Source organism: Chenopodium album, chromosome 26 (assembly GCF_948465745.1).
Source record: "Chenopodium album chromosome 26, dcCheAlbu1.1, whole genome shotgun sequence".
Lineage (NCBI taxonomy): Eukaryota > Viridiplantae > Streptophyta > Magnoliopsida > Caryophyllales > Amaranthaceae > Chenopodium > Chenopodium album.
In genome coordinates, this window is record NC_137859.1 from 37,193,295 (window position 1) to 37,208,682 (window position 15,388).

General features: G+C 35.5%; 2 protein-coding genes across 3 annotated transcripts; one reads left to right on the forward strand and one right to left on the reverse strand.

The window, feature by feature from the left end:
- Nucleotides 1–492: 492 nt before the first annotated feature.
- LOC145616186 (uncharacterized) lies at nucleotides 493–6,349 on the reverse strand. The gene is made up of 10 exons (XM_081670879.1): nucleotides 6,172–6,349; nucleotides 5,503–5,769; nucleotides 5,187–5,239; nucleotides 4,243–4,300; nucleotides 4,017–4,062; nucleotides 3,734–3,832; nucleotides 3,483–3,551; nucleotides 3,189–3,393; nucleotides 2,249–2,382; nucleotides 493–1,958 (listed from the first exon to the last, which is right to left on the reverse strand). Exons 6-10 carry the CDS (start codon nucleotides 3,797–3,799, stop codon nucleotides 810–812), a joined length of 1,623 nt encoding a protein of 540 aa, XP_081527005.1. The 5' UTR covers nucleotides 3,800–3,832; nucleotides 4,017–4,062; nucleotides 4,243–4,300; nucleotides 5,187–5,239; nucleotides 5,503–5,769; nucleotides 6,172–6,349; the 3' UTR covers nucleotides 493–809.
- Nucleotides 6,350–8,992: 2,643 nt separating this feature from the next.
- On the forward strand, nucleotides 8,993–15,288 carry LOC145616185 (uncharacterized). 2 transcript variants are annotated; one of them, XM_081670877.1, is made up of 3 exons: nucleotides 8,993–9,107; nucleotides 9,250–9,343; nucleotides 13,237–15,288. In XM_081670877.1, the coding sequence occupies exon 3, from the start codon at nucleotides 13,237–13,239 to the stop codon at nucleotides 14,890–14,892; it is 1,656 nt and encodes a 551-aa protein (XP_081527003.1). In that variant the 5' UTR covers nucleotides 8,993–9,107; nucleotides 9,250–9,343; the 3' UTR covers nucleotides 14,893–15,288. The 2 variants fall into 2 exon arrangements, with proteins under 2 accessions (XP_081527003.1, XP_081527004.1); XM_081670878.1 differs by having other exon boundaries at nucleotides 9,022–9,343.
- The last annotated feature ends 100 nt before the right edge of the window (nucleotides 15,289–15,388 follow it).

Here is a 15,388-nt window from a genome sequence, read left to right on the forward strand (position 1 = left end):
TTGATTGCTTGAATCAAATCTTATTAATGAAAAAGTTTTTCGGACTCTATCTAAAGACAAGGTTTTATTTGTGTTTAATTTGGTTTCTGGTTGTGCGGGGCTACTATTGATTATGGCTCGAATTCGGGTTACAGAATCAGCACAAGAATTAATTAATGCTTAAGCTAATCTGACTTATTATTTTGAGACAAATTAACCGAAGAAACAATTTCAAAACATCATATTTCCCATAAATGAAGTAGCCTATATGGTTTTTCTATCATATTTTAATTGTTGGAATGATATTATTACACAATTACTAAACATGAAAAACACATACAATAATTAATCAACTCATCAAACTTGAGTTGTGCTTATGTTTATACAAGTTAAAATAGTTGTAAGCTTGGATTAACTTTGTCATGCTTAGAAACTGTTTTTAATTGATTAACTAGTTGGCTCTGAGTTATAAGTAACATGCATAGTACTTTAGGGTACAACAAAAGTTTTATCAATGAAAAATGTAATTCCTCCATCCAAATTTATTTGGCCACTTTTCATTTTTGGTTGTCCTAACACTTTACTACTTAACAAAAATGATAATAAATATATCCTTTTTCAATCACAACAATGTGATCATTGATCGATCCTTTTTCGTCATTCATTCCAGCACTTAATAATTTACTCAACTCTTTCAATCAACAATAAAATGGCCTCCAGGCTGCCACCAAAGGGGGTAAAAAGACAGAAAGAAAGAGCAAAAAAAGGTTGTTGCAGTGGGTATCATAATGAGAGGATTATTAGTGGTAAGATGGCAATATGCTATCACCTTAAGTATAAACTTTAGGTAACTGAGTCTTTATAATATAGGGTGATGTCATATGATGGTTTTCAAGATAGAATCCATGATTGTGGTTGGTGTATTCGCCAGACGCCTTCCCAAAGCTGATTTTAGATACATTTGGTGAGGGGCTGATACTATTTAGCTCCGGAGGCAGCTGCAATGCCGATTGTTGTCCATTTGTGGTAGAGCTGTTTTCAAAAACTTCATCACCCAATTTTCCCATACTCGACTTTAAATAAGGAAGATTAAAGTTAAATTGGCTGGGGATTGATGATGGATGCATATTAGTCACGTCCTCATATATTGCTGCTTTGGCATGACCTCTAGAGGAAAGATGGTTGAACTTGGTTGCTTCAACCAATCCAGAACAAGATTTCACCTCACGAGTCTCTAAATTGTCATCTTCATAAGAACACCCAACAAGATAGCGTGGACTTGGGATAGCCTGAACCTGATTCAAGTCAAAGTTGTTGCCAGCCTGAAATTTTTCCAGTATTGTCTCTTTCACAGCTGGAAGCAATGTATTCAGATGGCAGCTTAGCGTGCCACCATCTTTCAGCAGCACTCTTGGTCTTGCAAATTCAGTATTATCATTGTCCTTGCTACTAGTGTGGGTTATGACATCCAATTCACCATACTGATTTACGGAGATTTGGTATTTAAGTTTATCTCCGCTAGCAATGGCAGAAGTACTTTTATTGTTTTTCATATTACCTTGAGCTTGATCCCTTATGACACAATCACTTGTTCCCAGGCTCGTACATGGGATGATAGATTTAGTATCTTCAAAATTTTTGGCCGATTTCTCTCCACTTGTGCTGACATCACTTGTTTTCCTTATGTCATTGGCTGTTTCAATGTCAATCACACGGTGAGATGCAGCAAGACTTGTGCTGGGTATGGTACCACATAACAAAGAGTTAGCAGGTTCTTTTTGAACAAGAGATGAGGCAGCAGGGGCTTGAGAATTGTGGGCAGAATAACTGTCCCAACCATTCATTTGAAACCTACTACTGGAGGAGGATTGCATCCATAGTCCTTGCAATTTATTTTTTGCAACTCTATGAGCTGTAGGTCCCAAATTTCTAGCAAATGACATCAAGCTTTCTTTGTATCCAGACTCCTCCAGATTTTCCTGCAAACAGAAGATATAAACTCACTCACCCAAAAGGGGGAAGAAATAAGGGAGTCTCTAGAGTGAATGCACAAACAAATGACCTTGGCATCATATTGAAATATAAAGAGCAACATAAATTGACAAACGAGCAGCACTGATAGGCATCTATGCCCATCTAGCTAATACTAATATATCTAAGATAAGCACTTAATGCAGTCAGCTGACGAATCTTTTCATAACCTCTGCTTTCTCAAAACTAGCTAATATGGAAAATAGGTACACAAAGACATATAGCAATAAAACCTTACAGGTATGAGTGGTTTTGTCCCACAAAATAGTGGTGAAACAGCTGAACTTGTTTCATCAAACAAGCAAATCCAAGGTTTGTATGTAGAACGCCGATCAATTCCAGAAAAAGAAGTTTTTCTTTCTTTTCCAAAACCTGTCTTCAAATAAGAGATGTTACTTAGATGATGCATCAACCAAGACTGTAGAGAATTTTCTCATCTAAGGAGCTTACAAATTAAAGATTTCTCCCAATTTCTGTTAGAGTGCATGCTTTTATGCTCAATAAGCTATAAAATTTCTTTTTCCTTTTTTTTTTTTCCCCTTTTCCTGCTTTTCGTGTGCTAGGAACCAGATCAGAAACAGAGCACACACAAACACACACAGAGAATTAGGGAGCTCAAATTGATATGATGTATTGATAATCAAGGTAATTAACATTAACCAATACAACTCTCCTTCTTTTGAGAGGAAGGATTCTCTCCAACAACTACACTCTTAATCAATATTCAGCATAATTTCTTCTATTATAAAACTGCTATATATAATCAATTACTAGCATCTTCTACAGCTAAGAGGAATAACAAACTTATTTCCCAAAATTACCACATTACCCTAAACCCCATAACAAACTTATAACAGAATTTCAACTCAGCATCAAGTTACTGGAGAATTCTTCTTGGGCTTCCTTCGAGCATATGTGATCAAAGGCCTAGGCTGACCCTTTGCATCGTGTTGATGGGTGTAGGTTCCTATAGGCACACAATGTCCTGAACACTGAACTAAAAGCTATAAAAGAAAGGCTTATGACATCACTTCTTTCTGTTTGAAGTACAAATTTCTTTTATAAGTTGATGTATAATCTCATTGACTCGACCAACTTAAAAGGTTTTTCCTCTACTTGAGGTAAAAACATTAACAATCCCCAAAACCTCAACCAAGTACTTATCAATAATGACTGACCTTTACGAGCAAGATCAGTATGCATGCTATTGGATCCCAAGTCCCTTGATAGTTTCCCGGATGAGCCAAAAGTCAAACCACTATGTTCACCACCAAATTTTCTACCTGATCTTCGCCTTATTGCAGTGAAGTCCATTTTGAAATTTTTAGGATCCTTTTTCAGGACAAAAAAAATATTTTTTGCTAAATCCTCCAAAGCACGTGCCTGGGAAATTCAACTTTTCGTATCACAACACGAGGAAAGTTATAATATTATAATCAGCAATTTCTAAAATACAAAATATAAGGGCTAACCTGTCTGAAATACACAGTAGATGATGAATTAAAATGCATAGCATTCCCAAATATCAAATATACATCATGCTGCAAAGAACAATGACAAGTCAGATGACATTCAAATGTCTGCATTAAAAATGAGATAATTTGGGTAGATCACACACACACGCAAGTGGCACACACAGGCACACCCACTCGCACGCATGCACAATGGCACAAGCATACGCACATGCATTCAATAAGACATTGTACTTGTGGAGATATCAGACCTCAAACTCCTGAATATTCTTGTACATGCCTTCATGAAGTTTAGCTCTCATTGTGCCAAAATCCATTGGTTCTTTGATAATTTCATAGTACTCTTCGACCTGAAGACATTTTGGAAAATGACACACTTATGACTTATGTGTAAAACAAGAATAATTTTACTATTGTAAGTTGTGCATTGGCACATGTACCAATAAAACTAATGCACTTATTTAGATATAGTGGAGTATTAATCAATAATCAAAATTGATGGGTTCAAACATGATGATAGAAAGGGTAGCTAACCTCACTAGGATCCACCGGCTCTGCAAATATATCATATGTATCTTTCCTGAAATATGAGAGTTGTTTTTTTTAAGGTTATGGAATTTGATTGGTACTTTGAACATTTTATAGCCCGATTTGCCTTTTGTTTCAAAAATGCAAGTAAAACTAAAAGTGCACAAAGAGGATAAAAGATTAGACATCTAGCTTTAAAGTGATACTACTATGTGCAAGTAATTGAACTTACCTTTGCAATGTGTCAAGGACAAGCTCAAGGCTACTTTTATCTGGTAACCAAGACTCATCTGCATATTGGAAATACAATTTGCTCGTTAGTATAAGCTTTGAATCTTTATAGCCCACTAGGGTTAGAAAGTGAAAGTTCTTTACTTTATCTTCTAATGTGTGACACATAATCCTTACATGCTTGCACTTAATGATCTTCCCCTTGAACAATACAGATAGATTCACACTCAGACCTGACAAAGCCAAGCTCTAAGGAGACACCAACATATGGGCCTTATTGGCACAAGCCCTGGCACAGATGACATCTATCAGAGGGTGCGAACAATCCAACCAAACCTAGCTCAGATACCAATTTATTATAACAATGGAGGAGAGAAAAGAGAGAGAACCCACTCACTGTGCCCAAAGTGAGATTTTGTCCTAAATCCAATTGGCAATGTAAGAGTAGCCTACTTGGGTTATAAAGTGAAAAATATTTATCTTTCAACATGGGGCACATAAAACTCACACAATTGCACTTAATGATCTCCCCCCTCAAGTGTGAGACCATACACTCACCATAGAATGAACACATAGTAATATACACCCAAAGCCAAGCTTTGAGGAGACACCAACAAATGGGCCTTATTGGCTCAACACAAATGGTGCCAAACAGTTATTTAGAGGCTGGGGCAATTAGAATGAATCAATGTAATAATATGATCTGTACTCTTATGTTGTGGATTTCTTTAGACTTTATAAAATAGTTTATCTATAGATCTGGATCAATTTATGAGAAGCATCGGAAGCAATAGCTTACTCTCGAGATTAGAAAATTCAAGGCCTAATCATACAGACAATGTAACTACATGCAACATAAGTAAAGTGACAACCATGTCTGTTTACTTAGCTTTGGGCAAGGGCATACATATAACTTTAGGTGGCAGGAGAGAAACATAGTCTTACCATCTTTTGAATGATCATCGCAATGATTTGGAGCTCTTTCACCCTGCTCATGGCTTATAGAAAATAAAAAATTGTAATCACTAAATAAGTTATATAAAGCGAATGCAAAATTCACGAACATCAAAGCATCAGTTTGGCTGATTGTAATTCAATATGATTAATGTACAAGATTATGCAATGGCACAAAATAGAATTCGCGAAATATGTTAATAACTAAAAATGATACGGAGTAAAGAAAAAGAGTGCTTGATATCTAAAAGATAATAACTAACATTGTTGTATTATGTGTATATGTGTTGATAGAGCTAATAGTTACCTGTTGAGTGGACGTGGAATATTTAGAGACTGTTTGAGTTCAAGCTTAGCACAAGAGCGTGAATGCGAGTCAAGTTTCTTGTCGTCGTCTTGATCACGATCAGAGTCGCATGATGGTGGTAAACGGAGATGATGCTTTGATGTTGTTTCCGTCGATGCTTTGATGTTGTTTCCCTTCTGAGATGAAGCAGAGATTGAGCCAAATAGTCTGGGGCTCCTCCTCCTTTCTCCGTCCCCAAAGTTGACTCTCCTCTTAAGTCCACCTCTTCTGCATAAATTGGATTTGTGTAATGTCATGATATACCCGCAAGTATTATTGACTAAACATGAATATGAAGTTGTGTTTTTATCATCTCATCTGATTAATCTCAATTTTGGCTTAAAATCATTCAAATTGACCACATACTTGCATTTCAAAAGGTAGCTGCTAATCACAATAATGAAATATGAGTATAATTTATAAACTAAAGAAGCAATTTGTGCTATATTTTCATAATCACCTGGACATCTTATAAAGCTGAAAAACTATGATAAACACAAAGCAATAGAATTATACCAAGTAATTTATAATATACTTGATTGATTTTGTATATATAGCAAATGAAATTATAACAATCAAGAGATTTAAAATACAAGATTTTCCACAAAAAGAAAATTAAAGATTATGCACCTTCACACTTGAATTTGAGGATTGAGAAGGCAAATTGGGGGATTTTGGTTTTAGTTTGCTCACCAAAATTGGGAGATTTGAGGAAGTTCTGAATTGGTGAAGTCATTAACCCTTGATATCTCTTCTCTCTCCTCACTATATATTTCTTCATATGGCTATCAATATCTTATGGAGTTATAGTAATAGACTAAAAACAAGTTACTAATATACCATAATCATTAATCAACATTAATCAACATTCAACACCTTTTCCATCTATTCCTAAACACATCTGTGTAATAAAACACAATAATTGATCGCAAATGATCTCAATCTCGATCTCAATCTTCAATATTGAATACTTTTTGCTCTAATAGTAAACTTAGCATATTATGCGATCAAACTTCATTATTCACACTTTAGAATAACTCAAATGGAAAAAGTAAAGAGAAGATTATAACAATAAAAATACTCCATAATAGACTAATTTTAATACTAATGAATTACTCTATTTGGCTTAACTTATACTACGTATGTCCTATGTGTTCGTGCGGACATAATCAATACTTTTCTTAATATGACATAAATTCACATATAAATATTTTTTTTTATAACATCTCTTCACATATTTAAATATAATTAATATATCAACTGACAACAACTTACCATATGAGGCTATGTTTATGATGTAATAATTAAGTTATGAAGGTTGAATGGCGGAAACCCCAAGTTTGATCATGATAAACAAAAAATTGTTTATTTAATGACATTTCTGTAAATAAATCAACAAATAAATATAATCAGCATCATATTTTCGTAAATAATATATTCCTCCATTTTTTTAGTTGACACCGTTTGATTTTTATATTATTCGCACAATACACTTTGACTCAGTTTTGTGATTTATAGATACAATAAAACATATTTATTTATTTATTTTATTTTTTTACGGGGATAAATTATAGTCGGATGAGATTTTGTTTAAATCGTCTCGTATATTTTATTAATATCCACTTTTATAATTTTACATTGTTGATAATTAGAGATATCTATACTATCTATTAAAAGGCGTTCCTTTTAAAGGAACGGTGCCACGTGGCACTCTTCAACGTATATGACAACATGTCACAATGCCACGTCAGCGACACGTAAACTTGCGACTTCATTTAATAAAATTAATAAAATTTGGTTTTATCTAGATTCGAACCCTCAACCTCAAAGAAATAAATGCTACACACTTACCATCTCAACCAACTTTTATTATTGTTTTAAATTTTCACATATCTATACTTATATATTAAAAAGCGTTCCTAAAACAGAATCTCAGAGGTTTTTCAGTGCGGCAAGCCACATGGTGTAGCAAGGGTTACTTGTAGGGTGTTACTGGTTTTGTCAGGGGTTAAATGTGGGTGTTACTTGAATTCTGGAGTTACTTGTAGGTGTTACTTTTATTCTGAATAACCTCTTCAAGTAACCCCAGGCACAACCCCCATATCAAACCAATAACACCCTACAAGTAACCCCTAGCCAAAACCAATAACACTTTATAAGTAACACCTGACCAAACTAGTAACACCCTACAAGTAACCTCTAACAAAACTAGTAAGACCCTATAAGTAACCCCTGCCACTCCATGTGGCCAGCCGCATACAATAATTTATAAAACTAAGACTTGAGCTTGAGACCAACAAGTATTACTATGCAAGTCTTACCGCCTTAGCTATCCATATTTTGTGCAAATTTATCCAACAAAATTATAATTAACTTGGATAAGATGATTAGTCCGTAATTGTACTATTTGTTACATATCATAGGATAATTTAACAACTTCTATTAAATTTTGTTACAAATATTAAATATGGTTCGCTTAAGACAAATTTTTCAAAATATTAAATTTTGAAGATGATTTTCAATGTATTAAGCAAAAATTAATCGAATGTTAATTACAAACTAGCAACGCGGGGCATCGCCCGAGCCACACACTAGTTTAACATTATATATTGCTTTTAAATTATAGGTTATTTGATTTATTTAATTTTCACAAGATTGGACAATAAATACATAAGAGGTAAAAAAAAAAAAATTCGTAACATTTAAGGTAACGCCCAAATCTCACACTAGCTATACAATAGTTGAACATAATTATCAAATTAAAGAAGTGCAAACTAGCAATTCGGGGCATCGCCCGGGACACACACTAGTCTATATCTATACTTCTATATTAAAAAGCGTTCCTAAAACAGAATATGTGTCACGTGTCACCCTTTTAAGCTCTATAAACGTGCCAAGTCATCAATATATGCCACGTCACCTTCACAACACGAATTAGATTTAACATCTAAAAAATGCTCATAGCAAGACTTGAACTTGAGACCAACGAGTATCACAATGCAAGTCTTACCGCCTTAGCTATCCATATATTGTGTAAATCTATCCAACAAAATAATAATTAACTTGGTTAAGATGATTAGTCCTTAATTGTACTATTTGTTTATCATAAGATAATTTAACAACTTGTATTAAATTTTGTTACGAATATTAAATATGGTTCTCCTAACACAAATCTTTTTTCAATTTATTAAATTTTGAAGATGATTTTTGATACATTAAGCAATAATTAATCAAACGTCAATTACAAACTAGCAACTCGGGGCATCGTCCGAGCCACACACTAGTTAATTATTAAAAACATGCATTGCCAAGAGTGATAATTATTGTATTTTTCTTGTTGAATAAACCCAAATCCAAACCATATGTCGAGTAGGCTTTAAAAAGGACCCGATCCGAATGACCTGACCCGACTAGTCTCCAGGCGGCGTCATCTTGACTATAGTTGATGGGCTAGCAGTTGTGGACTGTGGTTAGGTGGATTGAAGTGAAAAGGCGGAAAAATGGCAATGAGAAAAAGCAATCATCTTTGCCCCTTTTCTGTATTGAAGCCGAAGATCTATTCGTCTGTAAGACCTTTCTGATTTCCTGTTTTATGAATTTTATTGCTTGCTTCATTTGCTGTTATTAGGTTTTATCTGAAACCCCCAATCCCGTATTCAATGAGAGGAATTAATCCGCGCGTAAATACATAATTGATTGAAATTATAGGATGGAAACAAATACTCAGCTTTGCCAACTGCGGTAGATTGGGAGTTTTCTTTGATTTGAAGAAGCGGTTTTCCTCATAAATCACCATTAGCAGGTAATTATATTCAATTATCTTGTATTGATTGATTCCATCTTTATTTTTGACTCTTTTTAACAACATGTAATCTCATTTATTTTGGAATAGTTTAATCATTATAATTCATGAGTATAGTATTAGCTCAGAAAGTTTACCCCTTGCATTTGTTGGAATGGGGGAAACATATCTCATTATCACCCGTATACATACTACAAAGGAGTGTGTATTACATTAGAGGGATCAAACCCTATATTGGTACTTCGTATCGTACTAGTGTATCTCATAAGCCGCTCTCTATGTATTCGTATATAATCACACTTAACATATACTGGTACTTCGTATCGTAGTAGTGTTTATCTTCTGCTATTTTTCCAAGTCAAACCATTTAAGAAACCAGATTATGTCCATTAAGTATGCTGTCTTTGTTACCTACTTCAAACACCAAGACATCATTCTCAGGCTGTTGGAGGCTCTCTAGTCTCATCTGGTAAAGCTGATAGCATTGTAAACTAATCCCTTTAAGGATCCTTTTCATCCAACTCTACTTGTTAAGTTTTTAAAGATTCATCCTTGATGCATCATTTATTCAGTCTTGTTCTAAATTATTGTCACTGAAGACTCTTGTAGCATCATTTGCAATGGGCAATTAGTAGAACTTTTGCAAAATAGCAAGTCCAAAACACTTGCCCAAATTGTTATTAACTCATGCACGCCCAAATTTTTTATTCTCAAAAATCAAGCTTCATTTGAGATTGTGATATATGTTCAGCTTTGATAACAATGATGCTCGCTACTCATGCTCAATGAGCTCTTTCTCAATTTGACTTATAAACAACCTAAGGGATTCCCCATTAATTTCAAGAGGAGCATTATGGCTATTTCTTTAACGCTTTGTTTGGATAGCAAAGAAGGAAGGAAAAGAAGAAGAGGGAAAATGGAGGAAGGGAAGGGAAAGGAAAGGGAGGGGGAGGTGAGCTCCATTTTCCCTCCAAATCTCTCCAATTTTGGAGAGATTATGCTTATTAAAGAGAGAGGGAAAATGGATCTCTCCCTCTCCTTCCCCTTCCTTCCGCCAATCTCTTACCCAAACAAGAGAATTTGTCCCCCTCATTTCTCTTCTCTTCTTTTCCTTTCATTTCTTCCTATCCAACAAAGTGTAAATCTTGAAGAATATGCTATTTTGACTTTTCACTTCACCTATAGGAGTGAGTTTGTCTTATGGACCCTAAAGAAAAGGTTGAGAGTTTATATCACAACGCAATGAATTCTTATGTTTGTTTTAAGAGAATGAGAGATTAACTCTCAATCTCTCTTATCATAGTTCCCTTCATATTATTACCTAAAGGGGGAAAGGGGTCAGAGTGTTTGGAGGAGAAAGGGAGAGGCATGTTTAGTATGGGCATATACGTGAATTTGTTGTTTAATCCTAATATACTGTTTCCACTCACCAAATAAGGGATTTGTTTTATTTTCATGAATTCTCACCCGCCATTCTGCATTCTTAACCCCACCGTCTACTCCCCCAACACCCATTCTCACATGCTAAACAGTAAACGCCCCAACTACTCAGTCACATACTCAACACTCAAGCATTAATATGACACTTAGATTCTTTACTTGCCCAAGATCATGCAAAGATTTTATAAAATAAATGTGTTTGACACTGGGGACACATACTCGTGTTTGACACTTCCAGTTGAGTTTGAGAATTATTGATTATAGATGCCATAGGTAACACCTTGTATGCCAATATTGGAATCCATCACGGTCTCCCTTATCATTCTTGTCTTTTTTGTTTGCACGTTGTTCTTGTCTCCTTCCTTTCTTCCTCAGTCTCTCTCCTTGATATCAGTTGGTTTTCACCTCCTCTCACATCTTCATCCCTTAATTGGTGATCACAAAAATATATATTATAAAAAGAACTTTGCCTTCCTATGAGAAATTACTCCAAACATTAATTATGAGAAAGTGCCCAAAGAGGCAAAAAGATAAATTGTGGAAGCTTGGTAGGATTATATTGTGCTCAGCTACTCTATATAGAATCTCTAGTGCCAAGTTTCATTTATGATAATTTGTGCACCCAATGAAGAAGTTTGTGTTGTTATGAGTTTATGACTACTAGCCAAAGTTCATGTTGCTATGTGCACCTTGTCAAAGTTCAGGCAGTTTTGCCTTTTTTTTTTTTTTTTTTTTTATATTTTTTAAATTCTGTTGGAACTATTTTATTAGGGATTTTTCTTGTATTATTTATAAGGATTCGCTGGTTTGGTCCTTTGGTGGCATTAGATCCTCATTGGAAAATGTGATCGAGTCACTGTGGGTTAGACTTTTTTTATTTTTTATTTTTTAAAAAAAAGGATTTACTAATACTTTTTGGTTCCTTCTTGTATATTGCGACAGTTTTATTATTCTGCACTTTTTTGGGGTCTATAGTTGAATAGTAATCTTTCTGGATATTTATTTAGAAATCATACACGAAATATAGTTTTAATTAGCTTTGATACCAAATTTGGATCTTGGATTTGTTACCCTTTTGTTAGTTGGTCCTTTTAGATTTGACTCCAAATCTGGACATTTTTATGCTTGATTTTGAAAAATTAGAAGCTCTTTCCTTTGGGGAAATAGCTCATTTTGTGGCTCAGATTGGGAGGCAGGGTCATGGGTTTGTGCTTCTAGATTGGGAGGCAAGGCCGCAAGGGTGGTATCTTGACTGTCCTCATGGGTTGGTGCGTATGGCTTTTGGTGGCAGAAATTTTAAGTGAAATACTGAAATATGATGATCTTACTCTAATATGTGCCCTCCCACATTATAAACCTTTTTCATAGGGAGTTCCAAAAAGAGTTTTGAGAGGCTCTCATACTCTCCCAGTACACTCAAAATAAGGTCTCACTTCTCAATGCCCTCTCCACTCCCTCTCTTTGCTATTTATTACGAGTATATCAATTCTTAGGATGATACACCTGCTCGGATCCTCTTTGTCCTCTTCTGGCAGCTCAGTCACTTTGCCTGCCCGCAATTCATCTACTATTACCTGTTTGTCCTTTCTGGCATCTCACGTATGTGATTCTGCAGGTGGTCTGCTAAGGTGCATCACAGATTTTTCATATTAGAAAGTAGAAAGCTGCCTTTTTTACTCTATATACTCCAGACCAATCTATTTGGGTGCTTCCGCAGATCCCTTTAATAATGAATTACTGTAGAGTGATGTTATACTCACTTCGGCATTTTTTTATATTGTTTGAAAGATCTTTGTTCACAATTCAGAATCTATGGAACATTGTGTGGCCTTTATCACCCAACTTTACCCCTGCCTCCTCCCCTAATCATTATTTAATTCATGTTTTGTTAATGTAGTAAAATATAAAGGGAAGTTTTAGTCATCTTTCTATGGGGAAATAAAAAAAAAAAAGTATCTTGTTTACTGTTCAGTACAATGGTTCTATGCCTTTTTCCTTTCCAACTTTACCCTTTCTCCCTCCTCTAATTATTATTTGTTTGTGTTTCGTTATTGGAGTAATATGAAGGAAATTCTTAGTCAATTATAGGATTTCTTGATTAGCATGCCAGGAATTAAAACAATAGATATATAAGAAGCAGAGTGACTTTTAATGTGCTATTTTCTAAAAGTATCATCTGTCCGCCTATTATGACATTTTACAATCCTGATGCTTTAATTTGTCTTTTAAGCTTTCAATTGCTCATTCTTTTTTTGAAATATGTTGAAATATTTTCTGAAAACTTTTCTCTTTGATCTCTGTATTTCTATTTCTCAATTTTTCTAGTAGTTAAGGTCTTTTGATATCTTGTTTGTATAATATGTGCCCTCCCACATTATAAACCTTTTTCATGAATATTACCTAATGTTTATCTACTTTTATGTTGACTTTTGAATTGCCCTATATGCCTACAGATGGAATTAGACTTGCAAACTAATTCACTAGTATCACCTCATTCCAATTTGCTTGATCACATCAATAATGGCTTGACAAATGATCGTGTAGAAATGCCTGAGGCATGTGGTCTTTGTGGAAGAACTCTATCATTAGAGGATGAAAATAATAGTGGTCTCCAAAGTGTCAACATATGTGATGACTGTAAATTTTTGCTGGTTGAAGATTTTGGCACCCCAGCACACAACTCTCTTCGAAGAAGGGTCCCTGGAGGAAGGTCAATTAATGGAAGTTCTGAGGCGATTGAAAATTTCTCACAACAGTTCTCACAAATAATTAACCTAGCAAGACATACCGAGCCTGAGCATGAAGATGTTCGTGGAGATACCGATCCTAATGTGATGGTACTGCAGCCGGCTAGTTCTAATACAACACCTAATGGTTCTAGTAGATGGCGGAGACTATTTTCTGATACAGGAAGTGAAGGATTCAACTCCGATTCATTTTATGGAGAGAGTGAATCTAATGTCAGCATCGGTGGACACAGGATTTATCATAGTGATAGTGATGCTCTGTCTTTTAGTACTTACGAAGGTGACTCTGGTGTTTCAATTGATGGCCATACAAACTTTGACATAGACTTATATGTCCAATCTATGGAGAGAAGTGATATTGACAGTGACACTGATATTGATCCAATGCATGCTGGTATTGTGCACTGGAATTCTGATGAGGATGAAGTAGAAGATGGTGAGTGGGAAGAAGTTAATGCTGAGGAGAATACTTTTAGGCCTCGTGAAATTGGAACTCATATTGACTCAAATGCCGGCAATGATTATTTTGTTGAACATAATAGAACAGATTCTTTTGAGTTCGAGGGGATGATTCGCCGGAGAATTAGGGAAGTTAGGGACCTCCAGCATCCCAGCATCCCTGCAAGTATGGAAGTATTTGGTGAAGCACCATATAGTGGTGATCCTGCAGACTATCTTGATTCTTTGGTATTTGAAGAATTTTTGGATCATCTTACCGAGACTGATAATGCAAGAAGAGGAGCACCTCCTGCAGCTGTCTCTTTCATTGACAAACTGCCCCTTGTAGTCATTACTGATGAGCATCTGAAACCTGATGGCTTGACTTGTGCAATCTGTAAAGATTTGCTGATGATTGGCACTGAAGTGAATCAGCTGCCCTGCTTTCACCTATACCATCCATCCTGTATATTGCCGTGGTTGAGTGCAAGGAATTCTTGCCCCCTTTGTCGATATGAACTCCCAACCGATGACAGAGATTATGAGCGAGGCAAGCGCCACGCTAGCCATAGAATGTATATTTCTGAAATCCAGCAGCAGGAGGGTAGGGATGATGGTTTGTCAGTTGCCACTGATACAAGTGAAATGGCTGATGCTCAAGATTTTGTTGCCGCATTGGGTGATGTAGGTCCTCCAGCAATTTTTTCGCACACCAATGGTAGGAGGGGAGGGTGGTTATTCTCGGCAGCCGCTCCTATAGTTGGCCTAGCAGGTATTGTCTTGGTGCTTTGGTTGGGCAATTCTTTAGCAGGAAGAAGGTCAAATGGGCAAACTAATTCAAATGTTTGGCCTCCACAACCCATCCAACCTTCTGGCTCAGGCTCCCGCAATGAGCGGGAAAAGAGCTGGTGGTGGTGGTTTTAGTCATGCGGAGTATAAAAGATGCTGAAAGCTACTGCTTCTGCTCTTGTCCATAATTGTCATTGTATGATTCAACGCTTCAGTTCTCAGAGTCATCAGGTTTTGATTCAAGAGTTGCTAATGCAACTTTTAGTCTTGTCTGTCTGAGCCTTCAAAACCATAGAAAGGGTTCTGTAAAATAATGATTTTGCTAATTGTATAGGGTCTTTGTATAGAAGATAGATTTGCTCTGTAGCTTGAAACTATCTGATTTCTTTATTTCACTCAAGAAACCCGGGCATTGCTTCCATTTTTCTTTTGGGTTGAATCATTGTTCATGTGTCATGTGGCACTATCTACATCCAGATTATGTTTTTCTTTCAGACTTGAATACATGACCTCAATTTTAAGGGTTTGTCATACAGTAATACTAGATGTTTTTTTTTTTTTTTGACGGGACAGTAATACTACATGTTATCCTTCCAATATACTGCTTTTTTTTCTTTTTTCTTTTTTTTTT

What these genes read in the sequence shown, in the direction of transcription:
- LOC145616185 (XM_081670877.1), top strand. Translation starts at nt 13,237, where the DNA reads ATGGAATTAGACTTGCAAACTAATTCACTAGTATCACCTCATTCCAAT.
- LOC145616186 (XM_081670879.1), bottom strand. Translation starts at nt 3,799, where the DNA reads ATGGATTTTGGCACAATGAGAGCTAAACTTCATGAAGGCATGTACAAG. An exon ending in AGAATATTCAGGAGTTTGAG is followed by an intron (nt 3,552 to 3,733) that starts GTCTGATATCTC and finishes TGTTCTTTGCAG; the next exon opens with CATGATGTATATTTGATATT. An exon ending in CTACTGTGTATTTCAGACAG is followed by an intron (nt 3,394 to 3,482) that starts GTTAGCCCTTAT and finishes TGAATTTCCCAG; the next exon opens with GCACGTGCTTTGGAGGATTT.